Genomic DNA, 15,393 nt, shown 5'->3' with positions numbered 1-15,393 from the left:
TTGATTCCCAAGTGTTTTATTTTTTTCGAGGCTATTGTGAATGCGGTAGTTTTCCTAATTATTCTTTCCAAACATTCATCACTTATGTATAAAAATGCATTAGATTTATGTGCATTGATCTTATATCCCGCTACTTTACTGAATTCACTTATGAGTTCTAAAAGTTTTCTGGTGGAATTTCCTGGTTCTTCTAAGTATATAATCATATCATCAGCAAATAGGGATAGTTTGAGTTCTTCTTTTCCTATTTGTATCCCTTTAATTTCTTTGGTTTGTCTAATTGCTCTGGCTAGAGTTTCCAGGATGATATTGAATAGAAGTGGTGGAAGAGGGCATCCCTGCCTTGTTCCAGTTTTTAGGGGGAATGTGTTCAGTTTTTCACCATTTAGAACGATATTAGCCATGGGCTTAGCATAGATGGCCTTTACAATGTTAAGGAATGTTCCCACTATCCCTATTTTTTCTAGTGTTTTGAGCATGAAGGGGTGCTGTATTTTATCAAATGCTTTTTCTGCATCTATTGAAATAATCATGTGATTCTCGACTTTAAGTCTATTGATATGGTGAATGACATTTATTGATTTCTGGATGTTGAACCAACCTTGCATCCCTGGGATGAAACCCACTTGATCATGGTGCACTATCTTTTTAATATGTTTTTGTATGCGATTTGCTAAAATTTTGTTGAGAATTTTTGCGTCGATGTTCATTAAGGATATTGGTCTGAAATTTTCTTTCCTCGATGTGTCTCTGTCTGGTTTAGGTATCAGGATGATATTGGCTTCATAGAATGAGTTTGGGAGGGTTCCCTCCTCTTCTATTTTATGGAATACTTTGAGAAGTATTGGAATAAGCTCTTCTTTAAAGGTTTTGTAGAACTCGGCTGAGAACCCATCTGGTCCCGGACTTTTCTTTGTTGGTAGGCTTTTGATGACTTCTTCTATTTCAGTACTTGAAATTGGTCTATTTAAATTGTGTATGTCCTCCTTGTTCAGTTTAGGCAATTCATATGTCTAGAAACCCGTTGATGTCTTCGAGGTTTTCTATTTTGTTGGAGTATAGATTTTCAAAATAGCTAATTATGTTTTGTATTTCAATCCTGTCTGTTGTGATATTTCCTTGTTCATTCTGAATTTTAGTGATTTGGGTTTTCTCTCATCTTCTCTTTGTTAGTGTGGCTAAAGGTTTATCAATTTTGTTTATTTTTTTGAAGAACCAACTATTTATTTTGTCAATTTTTTGTATTGTTTCTTTTGTTTCAATTTCGTTGATTTCAGCTCTGAGTTTAACTATTTCCTGCTTTCTACTACTTTTGATGCTGGTCTGTTCTTTTTCTAGGGCTTTGAGCTGTAGTGTTAGGTCATTTATTTGTTCAGTTTTACTTCTTTTATTAAATGCGCTCCATGAAATAAATTTCCCTCTAAGTACTGCTTTCATAGTGTCCCAGAGATTTTGATATGATGTTTCTTTTTTCTCATTTACCTGTAAAATTTTTTTAATCTTCTGTTATCCATTCATCATATAATAGCATATTGTTTAATCTCCAGGTGTTGGAGTAGTTTCTGTTTTTTACTCTTTACTTCAAACTTCAATCCATTATGATCTGATAGAATACATGGTAGTGTCTCTATCTTCTTTTATTTGCTAATATTAGCTTTGTGGCATAATATATGGTCTATCTTAGAGAAGGATCCATGTGCTGCTGAGAAGAAAGTATATTCACTCTTGGTTGGATGGTATAGTCTATAAATGTTTGTTAAGTCTAAATTATTGATTGTGTTATTGAGATCTATGGTTTCTTTGTTCAATTTTTGTCTGGAAGATCTGTCCAGTGGTGAGAGAGGTGTGTTAAAAACACCTAGTATTATTGTGTTATGGTCTATTTGGTTTCTGAAATTGAGAAGGATTTGTTTGACATACATGGATGAGCCACTGTTTGGGGCATAGATGTTTATGATTGTTATGTCTTGCTGATTTATGCTTCCCTTAAGCAGTACGAAATGTCCTTCTTTATCCCTTCTGACTCACTTTGGCTTGAAGTCCACATTATCTGAAATGAGGATGGATACCCCAGCTTTTTTGCTGAGTCCATGTGTATGGTATGTTTTTCCCCATCCTTTCACCTTTAGTCTATGGGTATCTTTTTCTATGAGGTGAGTCTCTTGCAGGCAACATATTGTTGGATCTTTCTTTTTAATCCACTCTGCCAGTCTATGTCTTGTGATTGATGAATTCAGGCCATTAACATTGAGGGTCATTATTGAGATATGATTTGTATTCCTGGTCATTTGGTTCATTATTTTATTTCATTTATTTATTTATTTGACACGACTTGGTTCCTCCTTTATTTGACAATTCCTTTAGGATAATTCCTCCCTTTGCTGATTTGCTTCTTTGTTTTTCATCTCTTCCTCATGGAATATTTTGCTGAGAATGTTCTGTAATGCTGGCTTTCTTTTTGTAAATTCTTTTAGCTTTTGTTTATCATGGAAGGATTTTATTTCATCGTCAAATTTGAAGGTAAGTTTTGCTGGGTATAAGATTCTCGGTTGGCATCCATTTTCTTTCAGGGCTTGAAAAATGTTGTTCCAGGCCCTTCTAGCTTTTAGGGTCTGGATTGAAAAATCTGCTGATATCTGTATTGGTTTTCCCCTGAATGTAATTTGGTTCTTTTCTCTCACAGCCTTTAAAATTCTGTCTTTATTTTGTATGTTAGGTATTTTCGTTATAATGTGCCTTGGTGTGGGTCTGTTGTAATTTTGTGTATTTGGAGTCCTATAAGCCTCTTGAACTTGATTTTCCATTTCATTTTTCAGATTTGGGAAAAATATGGAACGCTTCACGAATTTGCGTGTCATCTTTGTGCAGGGGCCATGCTAATCTTCTCTGTTTCGTTCCAATTTTAGTATATGTGCTGCTGAAGCAAGCACTCACATTCAGCTTTTGGCCGTAGTACTGTCTCTGACATTTCCGGAGCTTACTTGGCCCATGTGCAAACTGCCCCACAGGAGATAATGCTCTTAGCATTACAGGTCTGTGAGGAGTGAGTCTGTAGATAAATGCTTGCCGCTTTCCTTTTGGGAGGTAATTCTGGGATCGATCACATAATTTCTTAGAGGACCTGGTAGAATCAAGCTCCCACCGTTTACATGGTAGTGAGTTCAAGAATGCATCCTTACATCATCTTTTCTCCCCTTTTCATTAAAGTATCACAAATCCCCACTCTATTTTCTGGAATCTCTAAAACTATCTTACCAATATTCTTGTGTCAGGTTTTGTCTTAGGAGGAATGTCTCAGTCTGCTGGTTGTCTAACTTTTAAAATACTGTGAAGCCTCAGGTATTTTATTAATCTTTGTGAAAAAGTATCTCCAGAGTTTTCTGATAAATTTCAATATATTCTCCTTGGATACCCATCACCATCATTTGGGAATTTTCTTTATCTGTATTCTCTATTGAATCCCATTTTCTGCATTTTACTTCTTCATTTTGCTTGGTTTATGCCCTTGTTTTCTTTTTATTTGTTTAAATATTTTTTGGTTGTCAATGGACCTTTATTTATTTATATGCGGTGTTGAGAATTGAACCCAGAGCCTCATATGTGCAAGGCAAGTGCTCTACCACTGAGCCACAACCCCAGATCTATGCCTTTGTTTTTAAGAAGCACAAACTCTAGTAGCCTCTTGAGAAAGGGTGTATTTTTTGAGAACTCATCACTAAAACTGTTTTTGTTTTATCCTTATTTACAGGCACAGAATTTTAGGTTAGAAATTACTTTTAGCAGTTTGAAGGCTTTGCTTCTGTTGAAATTTGAAGCTCCCCTGATTCTTATTCCTTGGTATGTGACATGCCCGTTTTCTCTGGAAATGTAAACAGTTCTTGACCAGTTGGAATTTCATCATGATATATTTTGGAATAGGTCTTTTTCATCCACTTTGCTCTTTCATTCTAGAATTGGATGTTGTTCAGTACTGGAAAAATTTCTTAAATATGTAACTGATTTCTTTTTGTTCTTTCTTTTTGGAACTCTGAGAGGTTGGATGTGGCACTTCCTGGGCTGTTAATTTATTTAAATCTTATTCTTCGGTGTTTCTTTCTTTCTCTCTCTCTTTATTTTTTTTGGTACCCGGGATTGAACCCAGGGGTGCTTTACCATTGAGCCCCTGGGTTCAGCCTCAGACCTTTTTTATATTTTATTTAGAGACAGGGTCTTGTTAAGTTGCTGAAGCTGACTTTGAACTCATGATCTTCCTGCCTCAGCCTCTGGAGCTGCTGGGATTACAGGCATGCGCCATCATGCCGGACATTGAAGATATTTTGTCTTTTGACATTTCTCCCATCCTGCTCATCTGTTTCTTCTAAGAGTTTTCCCGTGATTGTTCTTTCTTTCATGGAAAAGTTTTCCTCAGATTTCTTTTAATTCGTGGTTGGTTGTTCATTTTTAATAGCACAGGACTGAAAGTCTGACTGCAAGTTTTGGAGGCATGGTGGGCATGACTTTCACTGTGTTGTTACCTCACTGAGCAGTTTAGCCTGGATGCCTCTGATGATCTTATTCACTTGCACTGGTCAGATTCACTGAGAAGATTCTTCCACTAATATTAGGTTGGTTGTCAGGATTCAGTAAAAAAAGGATGCTGGGTCTTTGTATCCATTCATGTCAATTTTCCCCGTTTTAAGACTAGTCCCCTTGCCATCCATTGTATCCAGTATCCATCAGTTTAGAAGACCCAATCAACATTCGCAAATAGCCACTCTTACTGATATCATAGTATATGTGCATTTTTAAAGAAAAAATACCTTACATTTCACTTGTAAAACATTTTATTGTTTACATAAAGACTAGTGAAAAGAACAGAGTCAGAAGACTCATGGTCTGGCTCAACCACTAACTTGTATGAACTGGGTAAGTCACTTAACCTTGCTAAACCCTTAGATCCTCATGTGAAAAACAGTAATGATACTATTTATTTTACAGAACAGCTGAAGACTGAATGAGACAGTTATATTATTTTCCTCTCAAGTAACTTGTCAGAATAATTCCACAGTTGCTACTGCTAATTCCTTGTTCATCATCTCAATGCAAATTCTTCTTAATCCATCAAGACAACAGGCATCAATGTAACACTTTAATTTTGAATACTAACAATACCAAAGAAAAACAAACTAAATTATAGCCCTATTCTTAATTTTTAGAATACCATTTTTTTATAATAGTTATTCATATTATCCCATCAGGAATCCAATTTCATTAATTTTTTTTTCTTAAACCTGCTCAAAAGGAGTATCTACATATGTGAAAACCCCAAGATTACATGTATAATTGCTTTACAGCTTCCCTTCTGGCATAGTGTAAGTAAAATATATAACATGGGCAGTTAAATACTTTTCTCCCCTATATTAGGGATGATAATATATATGAAGATTAATTTCTTATGATTTATCCCTAATGTAAAAAAACAGTCACAGGTATATTATACTGTTTGTCAAGAATACATACATATAGTAGCCACACCAGACATACACACCCCTTCTAAGGATATATCAACCATCATCATCATCATTTTCTGTATGACCCCTTATAAATATTTGTGATTGAGAACACAAAATTCCCTTTTAAGGCAATTCTGTATGAAATTGTAATATGAAACATTTTTGCATATGTGTGTGACATAGCATGTGTTGAATTCCCAAACACATTGCCTTTAGCCCTTGAAAGTACTACTCTAAAAGGTAAACAAAATTTTTACACATTATAAAAAATTTTAAGCTGCTCTGCAACCTTCTTTTGCTAAAAGTTAGATACATTACACCAACCACTCCAGCAAGAGATTAATAAATAAGGATTAAATATTCTATTTTACAAAAACATACAGAATGGCCAATGTATAAGTGAAAGGTTTGATAATTTCTTTATCAAATTATGTTCATTAATAAAGAATAAGACATGGTATAAAATGATAAAATGGTCACTAAATTTAACTCTCTGAAGATAATCACATGCATTATCTAAAAATACCATGGCACCCTTGTTACAAACATTATTTTTTTTTTAAAAAAAAGACTGTGTTTCCTGGAACTAGAGAACTATTCATCTCATAGCTTTTATTAAGCAAACTTGATGTAACCACCACATAGTGGCAAGAGATAGACTAGCTGTTTCCAGCTACAGAAAAAATTGAATTCTATCCTAATGCATAGATCATTTGAGATATAACCCACAACAGGTAAAGTAAATCATAGTGCAGTCTGTATTGAATTTCCTTAAAATATAATGGAGTATGTTCATTTCCCTGTCATCCGAGATCAGTTTCTGGTGCTTAGTAACTATTTTCATGTCCAGCCAAGATGTAGAGATTGCTGTGTGCCGTAGGATTTTCTGTTGGCCTACTTTCCAAAACAACAACCCTGAAATTAAACCAAAACAAAAGGCTTGTTTAAAAGTAAAAAAAAAAAAAACAGGTTTCATGCTTCAAATACTAACATCAAACCAAGAAAGAAAGTCATTGTTCATGTTCTTATAAGATTACATACAGACTATTGTCGCTCAATTCATATTTACATGTTATAGCTAAAAAGCACACCTGAATAAGAACTGATGAGTACAGAATATCAAAATATTTTGGGATACTCTCATTTTATTTCAACTAAAAACAAATTTACCCAGTCATAAGTGCCAACAATAGGTATAACAATGCCTTAGGAATTTACATTAACAGGAAGACAGTAGAACAGATGAGAAAATAAAACAGGATCCTAGGAGATCTTCATCCAAACTGCTCTTCAAGCTATTTGAAAACAAATGGTTTTAAACTAAGTATGAAATGGGACTCCCTCTCCTTTGTCCTTGGAATAAAAGCAGGCAAAGAGTCAATCAATGCACTGAGAGGAAGAAAAAGAAATCAATCAATTGCCATACCATTATAGCATTTTAACTGTGGTTTGAGAACAATATAAAAAAATAATAGCTGGGCATGGGTGGTGCATGCCAGTAATCCCAGTGGCTCTGGAGGCTGAGGTAGGAGGATCATGAGTTCAAAGCCAGCCTCAGTAAGTTAGTGAGGCCCTAAGCAACTTCACAAGACACTGTTCTATATATAAAATAAAAAAGGGCTGGGGATTTGGCTCCATAGTTAAGTGTCCCTTGGTTCAATCCCTGGTACCCAGAAAAAAAATTTACATAGTTTTTTCCCCCACCGTCCCCTGCCAGCAGAGACACAGATATCTGTATTTAAACAACAAAATAAATTTTTAGCTACTTTTAAAATTAGGACCAAATAAAAACTCTGGGGGCTTTGGGACTTAATGGGTAAGATATTGATGTTAAAATCAAAGAGATGCCCAAATAAGTACATAATATGACAAGTGGGGCAATGGTCTGTAAAGAGTAGTGTTTTAGAGCAAACAGTGACAGAATAGTGAGACAATAAGACCAAGAGGGCAACAGGGCAAAAACTCTGGGTACAGGAGGCAGAGCAAAACACACTACTGAGAGGAATGATTTCTGACACCAACCTTCTATCAAGCTAAATCTTTCACACTACATCTCATTAAAGTGTTACTTCCACTAGGACTAGAGGACGACCTACAATTCATCTGTTAGCCTTTCCCACAGGAAGTAAAGAGTTTCCCATTCTAGTTCTAGAGTTATTTACCAAGTGGTGGACTACTCACCACCTTGCTGTGCTGAGAGTTTACCTTTTCTGCTAAGGTAGGCATCATCATTTTTCGAAGTCCTTTCTCTCTTTTTGAAACTCTCTTCCAATCTTTTATAGCATAACTCCACCCCCACCCCCATCTTCTTCAAGTATCTAATATTTATGTGAACCAGATGTCTTCTAACCACATCTTAGAACTAATGCATAATACTACAGCCAGTTGTGCTGGAGTAACAACTGTTGGTAGAAAAAGTGAAAGAAATGGGTATTTTATTTGATATAGAGGCAGATAATATATTTTGGAAAACAAAAGCTACCAATTTTTTTTTCATAAGATGACACAGTCTGGGGACTTGTCTTTTATTTTGTTAACAAAGATTCCATAATCCCTTCTAATTTAAATTGACCTCAGAAACTGAGTTGAACATTTTCTGATATAAAAGCAAATATTAGGAGGTGCATATTTATAACAGTTGATAGAAGACAGCACGCCAGGAAGAAATGGTGAAAATGAAGGGGTCTGAAATATCTGTTATGGTTCTAGGGACACAAACATCTTTATTTATACATTTTGTCTAGGTTGAATATAACTCTGGAATCATGATCCTCACATTGCAACAAAAGATTACTAACTTTGAATTACTAAATATTATTCACTTCTCAATAAAATTATGGAAAATTTCCTCTCAACTGAAAAGCCCTCTAAGAGTTTTGATTAAAACACAATTCAGACGAATAATATAACTGAGAGTATAATCTTCGCAGTCTTTGGTAATTAATACAAAAAATTACCTGTCTGATCCTAATAAGCGGAAAACTCTGGTTTCATCTGAAATCTCCTGGGTAACCTAGAAAGAAAATATCTATCAGTAATACCCTGAGCCCCCCATATTGCTTAAATAATAATTTTAAAATCATTCAGACAGAGCAATTATTAAACAGAATGAATAATTTTTGAAAGACTCAATTCCTCAAATAAAATAAATTTCAGGAAGTTTCTTTTTGACTATTAGTAGAAATGAATCAACATTTATGGAATGTCAGACATGGGTCAGGCACTTTCCTTAGAACCCTGTGTGATATGCATTATAATTCTCATACTATTATAATTCTCTCATTATAATTCTCTATAGTAAAGAAGAACCTAGGGCTCAGAGAGTTTAAATAACTTGCTCAAGGACATACAACCAGTAGACTCAAGATTTGCTCTTTCTTTTATTTCTGAGAGGAGATGTCTGTGTGGGCATCCTGATTTCAGCATAGTTTGGTGGATGCTCTCAAGCACCAGTGTCTCAGCTCATTGTATACCACAGTGTTCCTCTCCTCTGTTTTTTTCCAATGCTGCAGAAGGTGCTTGGTTATGCATCAGTATTATCTCTAACTATGGAAAGTTTGGGGGCAACCCTTGATCAGGAAGGAACAGCAATGGTGCATAAATGCTCCAACTTCCTTACCTCCAAATAAGTTGATATATTGAGGTATATTCTGCATCATTCGTTAGTGGTCCTTCCTGGATTAAGCCCTAGTTGTCCATGGTGGGAACTAGGCTGTTAATGTGCTTTTTATTGACTTTATACCCTTCTGCATTTTACATTCTTCATTCCATCAGTTTTCTGAAATCTATTACCAAATAAACTACCTGCACTTGAGACTTTACCTTAGATATGCATTTGGAGGAATCTAAACTAAGACAATGTGGATGTAAAGTTAACTATAGTCTGTTAACAAGGCATTCACAATCTAGCTGGGAAGACAAAATTAATAAAATGTGAGCTTGAAACAAGTTAGATGCTATACTAGATGGAGAAGATTTTCAAGATATTAACTTAAAAGATTTAATCATTGTGGACTATAATGGCTGAATATTATTTTACAGAAGAAGACTTCAGCTAGGCTCAAGTTAAAGGGTGACAATATGAACAGAAAGAAAGAGATGTATTCAAAGTAGGCAGTTAGGGAGCTGGAGGTGTAAATCAGTTGTATCGCATTTAGTTATTAGCATGTGGCAGGCCTTGGGTTTAATGCCCAGCAACACACACACACACACACACACACACACACACACACACACACACACACACACAGTTAGAAAATAGAATTTTGTATTTGATATGGTGACTCCTCTGTGATTTCTAATCATAAGAAATACATAATGAAAATATCACTTAAGAATAATTAACCTTATGGCAGTAAGTGGGAATATAGGTTTCATCAAGTTCAGGGACCAGGTGACATTTAGTGACACAGGTCAATCACAAGGTAAGCTGCTATGTTCAGACAGGTGACTTATGTCATTCTCTCTTGGAAGCATTCTACTTCTGCATATATATAAGAGGTAAAACTATTTACTTATGAATATGAATAAAACTGAATGAAACAGAAGATTCTGAGCTTTCAAGTAAATCCACAATTTGTGAGGCCATGGTGTAGAAAGGCACAAGTGGGAAAAGTCTCCTTGAGCAGGATTCATCTCTCAAGGTAAGATCCCAAATCTCATCTCCTGCATGAAATATCTCCTGATGATCTCAGCCAGAAGTGATTTTTGGAGACCCTTCAAATTCAGGCTCTGCCACTTAACTAGCTGTGTGAATTTGGACAAGTTACTTTACTACTACATACTTGTAAAAATGGTATAAATAGTATCTACCCCTTGGATTATTTGAAGCCTTATAAGAGCTAATATTTGTAATGTGTCTATTATATCACAAGTGTTATTCATTATTTACAATAATAGTGAATTCAGTGTAGTTGGTACTTCATACTAAATAAGTAAGAGATCTTAGATTTTCCTCTGTCCTTTGATCCAATTCATATTCATTTATAATTTTAAATATAATATTTTAAAAGAAGCTACATATTTATAGATTATGGGAAATGTAATTATGAATTAGAGGAATAAAACTGTGTGAACTTATATTTTGCAATTCATAGAGACGCCTGAGAATTTTAAAATACAAAAGTGAACATATTTGAGGACAAATTACTGGCTGTTTTGCTCTATCAGTTCATAGCATTAAAGGCACTAAACTCTGTTATGTAGGTTCAGACAGAAAATGCGTAAAATGAACATTTCAACATTTAAAATCTTTACTTGGAGTTGGCACTGGTAAACTGAGAAAATGTACCTCATCTGACTTGAAGCTTTTACCCTGCATCCCATGTTTCCAGAAAGCCAGTACACTGTCTTGAAGGCATACTAAAAAAGATAAGGGAGAAATGAAACTAAACTAAAACACACTGCATTTCACCATATATTTCCCTTAACTGTTTTTAATAAGTGATAATGTAAGGCTATTCAAGTGCTTAGGACAAAATTCCACTGTCTAGACCATTATTTCTCAACATTTTTGTGGTTACAGCATGTCTAAACTCAATTTATTGCAGAAGGGTTATGCAAGTTTTCAAAGATATATGTAACAGGCATTCATTTAAACATGGGTTAACTTCTGCTAAGCTGTATATAGACAAATTAAATCCTCTTTCATATACCGAATCTTTGAATTAAGTGAATAATAAAAACAAAGAATGCGTTTTGGATAAAAATGGTCATTCAAATAGTCATTAAGTACCTTTTATGTTCACATTTGCTCTATTGCAAAATTTAATTTTTAAAAATAAACCTGCCCTACAATTCAAAATTTAGTCACACATTGAATGTTATGATCTAACTCAATTCTATAAACTTGTTAGTATTTAACCAACTATTATAATGTAAGTATTAGAGATAATTAAGTAGAATTAGAAAAACATAAATATAAAAAAGATAATGGGGAAAGTGACTGAAGATTACTTATATTGGTTATTAGAATACTAGGTACAAAGTATATATGAAAAAACTGAGATACCAGTATGTCTTAATTAAAATAAGGAGGAGCTAAGGATCTATTTGTCAGACTCGCTCTTAAAAATTTTAATTTTAGAAACTGGCATTTAATACCCAGTATATAAAAGAGTAAAAGAAAAAAGTATTTTCTAAAATTCCTTTTGTCCTAGTATCTCTCCAGAAAGTTTAGGTTTTCTGCTTCAATAATTTAAATTTTCCAATTATAGTCAAAATACTTTCTGTCAGATGTTAATAAAGGCATAAACATATTTTGTTTTTTTGATGCTGGGGAATGAATCCAGGGCCTCATCTGCTCAGTCATGAGCTACAATCCCAGCCCCTTATATTTTGTGATAGAGGAAAACTTCAGTTTAGTATGAAAAACTTGTATTGAGTATTTAAAAATAAACAAAAAACTGGCTAACTAGCCAAAAACATATTTTTAAAAGTACATGCTACATGCTTGTAATTATAAAATCCATATATATTGTATGGCCCAAATTAAAAAAATGACAATTTTAACTCTTTTCTGTGATTTACAGCTGAATTATATCATCAATTGCTCAAAATGTTTGTAGCCATAATATTTTTCACCCAAGTTCTACCACTCCTAGGGAAAATATTTACTGCTGTAAAATCAAGGAAAATGCAAATAATGATAAATTATAAATCACAAAACCGATGAATAAGCCAGGCACCATGGACACACCTGTAATTCCAGCAACTCGGGAGGCTGAGGCAGGAGGATTGCAAGTTTGAAGCCAGCCTCAGTGACTTAGACTCTCAGCAACTTAGTGAGACCCTTTCTCAAAATACAAAATAAAAAGGACCAGGATGTAGCTCAGTGGGAAGGTGCCTTTAGGTTCAATTCCCAGTACCAAACAGTAACAACAACACAAAACAAACAAAAAACAAATGACTATCATAGAGTAAAATGCTCTTTGATAAGGAAGCAAACTAAAACAGCACATTTTCCTAAATCCTGTGGGAAACTTGCTATTTGTATATAAACGGACCTAAAAGCAATAACCATCAACATACTTGAACCAGAATCATGCATGGCAAAGAACTACAGCATATCTAATACTGCTACCACATCACAAAATAACTTCATGATTTGGAAATAATTGGGAGAAATATTATTGATTTGGTGCAGCAATGGGAATAATGATCAAAAAATTTAAAAATTATTTTAGGGTTTAAATATGCAGGCTACAATATGGTATAGACCTTCACTGTGTAATATGATAGGTACTAGCCATATGTAGCTATTTACATTAAAATTTAATTTTAAAAGTTTAAAGTAATATATAGCACTAGCCAAGTTTCAGGTACTTATTAGTCACATGTGTTTTTATCACAGGAACTTCTACAAGACAGTTCTACTTAGACAACTAAGTACAGAATTGACAAAAACAAAACAAAAACCCAATTATTCCAAACTCAATAAATAAAAAAGGGGACTTACCTACAGATTCAATGCGAAAATCAAAACTTAGCTCAGAGGCTAGTTTCTTACTTGATTTTAGTTTTCCTTGTAGATTTACAATTTTCACATATTCTTAAAAAAATAAAAAATTTCAAAATTAAAAATGTAAGTTTCCTAAAATAAATGTAACAACACATGGATTTTATATGAGTAACAAATAATATTCTCAACAATGCCAATGATTTATCTTGATTCAAGTATGTCCTGTGAGATATGTTTTAAAAAAGATGTGTGTGTGTCCTTCGGTAGATGGCAATTCTGCTGCTATAATTTTCTTTTTTTATGTCAGTATATGCCAAACACTGACATTCTCACTTTTTTTTTGGGTGGGGGGTATGTCAGATAGAACTCAGGGGCACTCGACCACTGAATTCCATCACCAGTCCTTATTGTATTTTATTTAGAAATGGGGTCCCACTGAGTTGCTTAGTACCTGGCTTTTGCTGAGGTTGGCTTTGAACTTGTGATTCTCCTGCCTTAGCCTCCCAAGCCACTGGGATTATAAATGTGCACCACCATGCCTGGAGACCTCTTACTTTTAAAAAGTGTATTTCTTTTCTAAGAGTAGCTACTTTGGTGTCCAAATATTTAGCAATGGAGTTCTTTGTTTCCCTTATTAATTGTACAACATACGGTAAGATTTGTAATAATTCATAACTTTACTATATGAGTCCTATTCTACCCATGTAGACAGGACAAGAAACAATTCTCTAAAGGGTAGTAAACTAATTCTCTTTCCTTTTTGTATGTTTTTTAATTACATTGTCTTAGCTCTGACTCACTAGATAACCTTTTCTCTGTACTACTTTCTCAATCTGTCTACTATCATGATTTGAAATTTTAGGCCTATATCTACTGCTATCTATCCAAACTGACTTATAAATTGTATAGCTGACAACGAATTTTTCAAGACTTCCTCTACTCCTTTAATGAACAGAAAGTTCAAGAGAGTTACTTTTTAGTTACTGTAGTTAATTGAGAAATTAGGGCCTAGTTAATTTTTTTAATTGTGAAAATATGTCACTAAAATAAACACTAAGAAAATTTATCTTCCTTTAATGACTCATAAAGTTATTTAGGGATTTAATATTAAAGGTTCACAAATACTAAATTCTGGTTATTTCATTATTTGGCTAATGTCAAACTTTCTATTTGATTGGATAAAAAAAGTATTGATAAAATTCACTTATGAATAACTGAATAACATTCAAATTTTATCGGTATTCAGAGAATCAAGTTCCTAACAAAGGGATGATGGTGAATGAAACACTGTGGGTTTTAGTTGACTTTTCTATTGATATTAGATGATCTTTATGATTCTATAAAGTCAGACCACTAGGGAACCCTTCAGAGCACAGAGATTTTAACAATAAAACAGGCAAAATCAGTAACAGAATAATCTTTCAAATAACTCTGAATACCTATAAGTAGGTCTAGTCATTAAAAATAACTTGGAATGAACCAATTATAGCAAACATTGCCAAGTTTCAAATATAATCCCAGTAGTGGATTCCACCTTGTAGGAGTCACTGCATGAAAATAAGGTGGCTTTTAAGAACTAGCGTTGCATTTGCAAAACCAAAATAATACCTGCTGCTAAAGTTTTTTTCTGTCTCTACTGCTCACAATATAACATAGTTCTATCAATAACACTTCTCCCTGTACCAAAGAATCATAGTTAGCAAGTGAAGGTGCCAAATGGAATCTTGGCTCAAATGTTCATGTTGTATGACTTTATAGTAATGTAACCTCCTATTTTTCATTAACAGAGACATGAGACAGAATAGTTGATATAGAATTTTATCCCCAAGTACTGCAAACAGTTCTAGTCTAATGTCTCCATGCAGGCCCAAAATAAAATAAACAAACAAAAAAAGTTGACAGGATAGCACTGATAAACTGATTAAAAAAAATTGTTTTATTTGTAGCCAAGTTAGTTTTTTTCTTCAATAAAACCAGGCCACTTAAAGTACAGAAGTAAACACTTTGAATTTTATTTTCATAGACCCAATACCAATAAAAGAACTGTTTTATCAAGTAGTATATGCAATATAAACTTTAAAATAGTACTTACTGTCTAAACACACTAGTACAGTATCTCTCTCCAACTGTGTCACATGGATGGAATCTAACTGCTGACTGCCTAAGAGGGAGAAAAGGTTCCCAGTTATACAATAGGCTTTAACAAACTAGAACTCAGAAAATAAACACAAGTCTGAATTTTGCTGTGATTTAGTCTTTGAAATTAAACACATAAATTATATTTTGTCATGCTATCTTTCAAAAATGTATAAATCAGTTTAGGAGACATAAAAGAAGACCTAAAATGGGTAACTGAGCTGGGAAAAAACTCAGTATTACTTTAAATTAATATCTTGTCTGGTTCTAGAAAGATGAGTCATAAAAATAAAATGAAGTAAGGAG

General features: G+C 33.9%; 1 protein-coding gene and 1 long non-coding RNA gene across 3 annotated transcripts in view; one reads left to right on the top strand and one right to left on the bottom strand.

Annotated features, from left to right (window-relative positions):
- Positions 1-15,393, top strand: part of LOC306648876 — a 603,819-nt gene that overhangs the window by 431,525 nt on the left and 156,901 nt on the right. The gene's annotated exons all lie outside the window — the stretch shown is intronic.
- The window catches only part of MAP4K5 (mitogen-activated protein kinase kinase kinase kinase 5), a 99,046-nt gene continuing 87,761 nt past the window's right edge, over positions 4,109-15,393 (bottom strand). For both annotated transcript variants that reach the window (XM_079118941.1, XM_079118942.1), the window contains exons 28-32: positions 15,044-15,112; positions 12,949-13,041; positions 10,783-10,853; positions 8,450-8,505; positions 4,109-6,407 (exon numbers count right to left, since the gene is read on the bottom strand). In XM_079118941.1, the coding sequence (XP_078975067.1) occupies positions 6,320-6,407; positions 8,450-8,505; positions 10,783-10,853; positions 12,949-13,041; positions 15,044-15,112 (377 nt within the window). In that variant the 3' untranslated portion in view covers positions 4,109-6,319. The remainder of the gene's footprint in view (positions 6,408-8,449; positions 8,506-10,782; positions 10,854-12,948; positions 13,042-15,043; positions 15,113-15,393) is intronic.

The sequence above is a fragment of the Sciurus vulgaris genome, assembly GCF_902686455.1.
Source record: "Sciurus vulgaris genome assembly, chromosome: 2".
NCBI lineage: Eukaryota > Metazoa > Chordata > Mammalia > Rodentia > Sciuridae > Sciurus > Sciurus vulgaris.
This window is presented reverse-complemented; position numbering and strand designations above follow the sequence as displayed.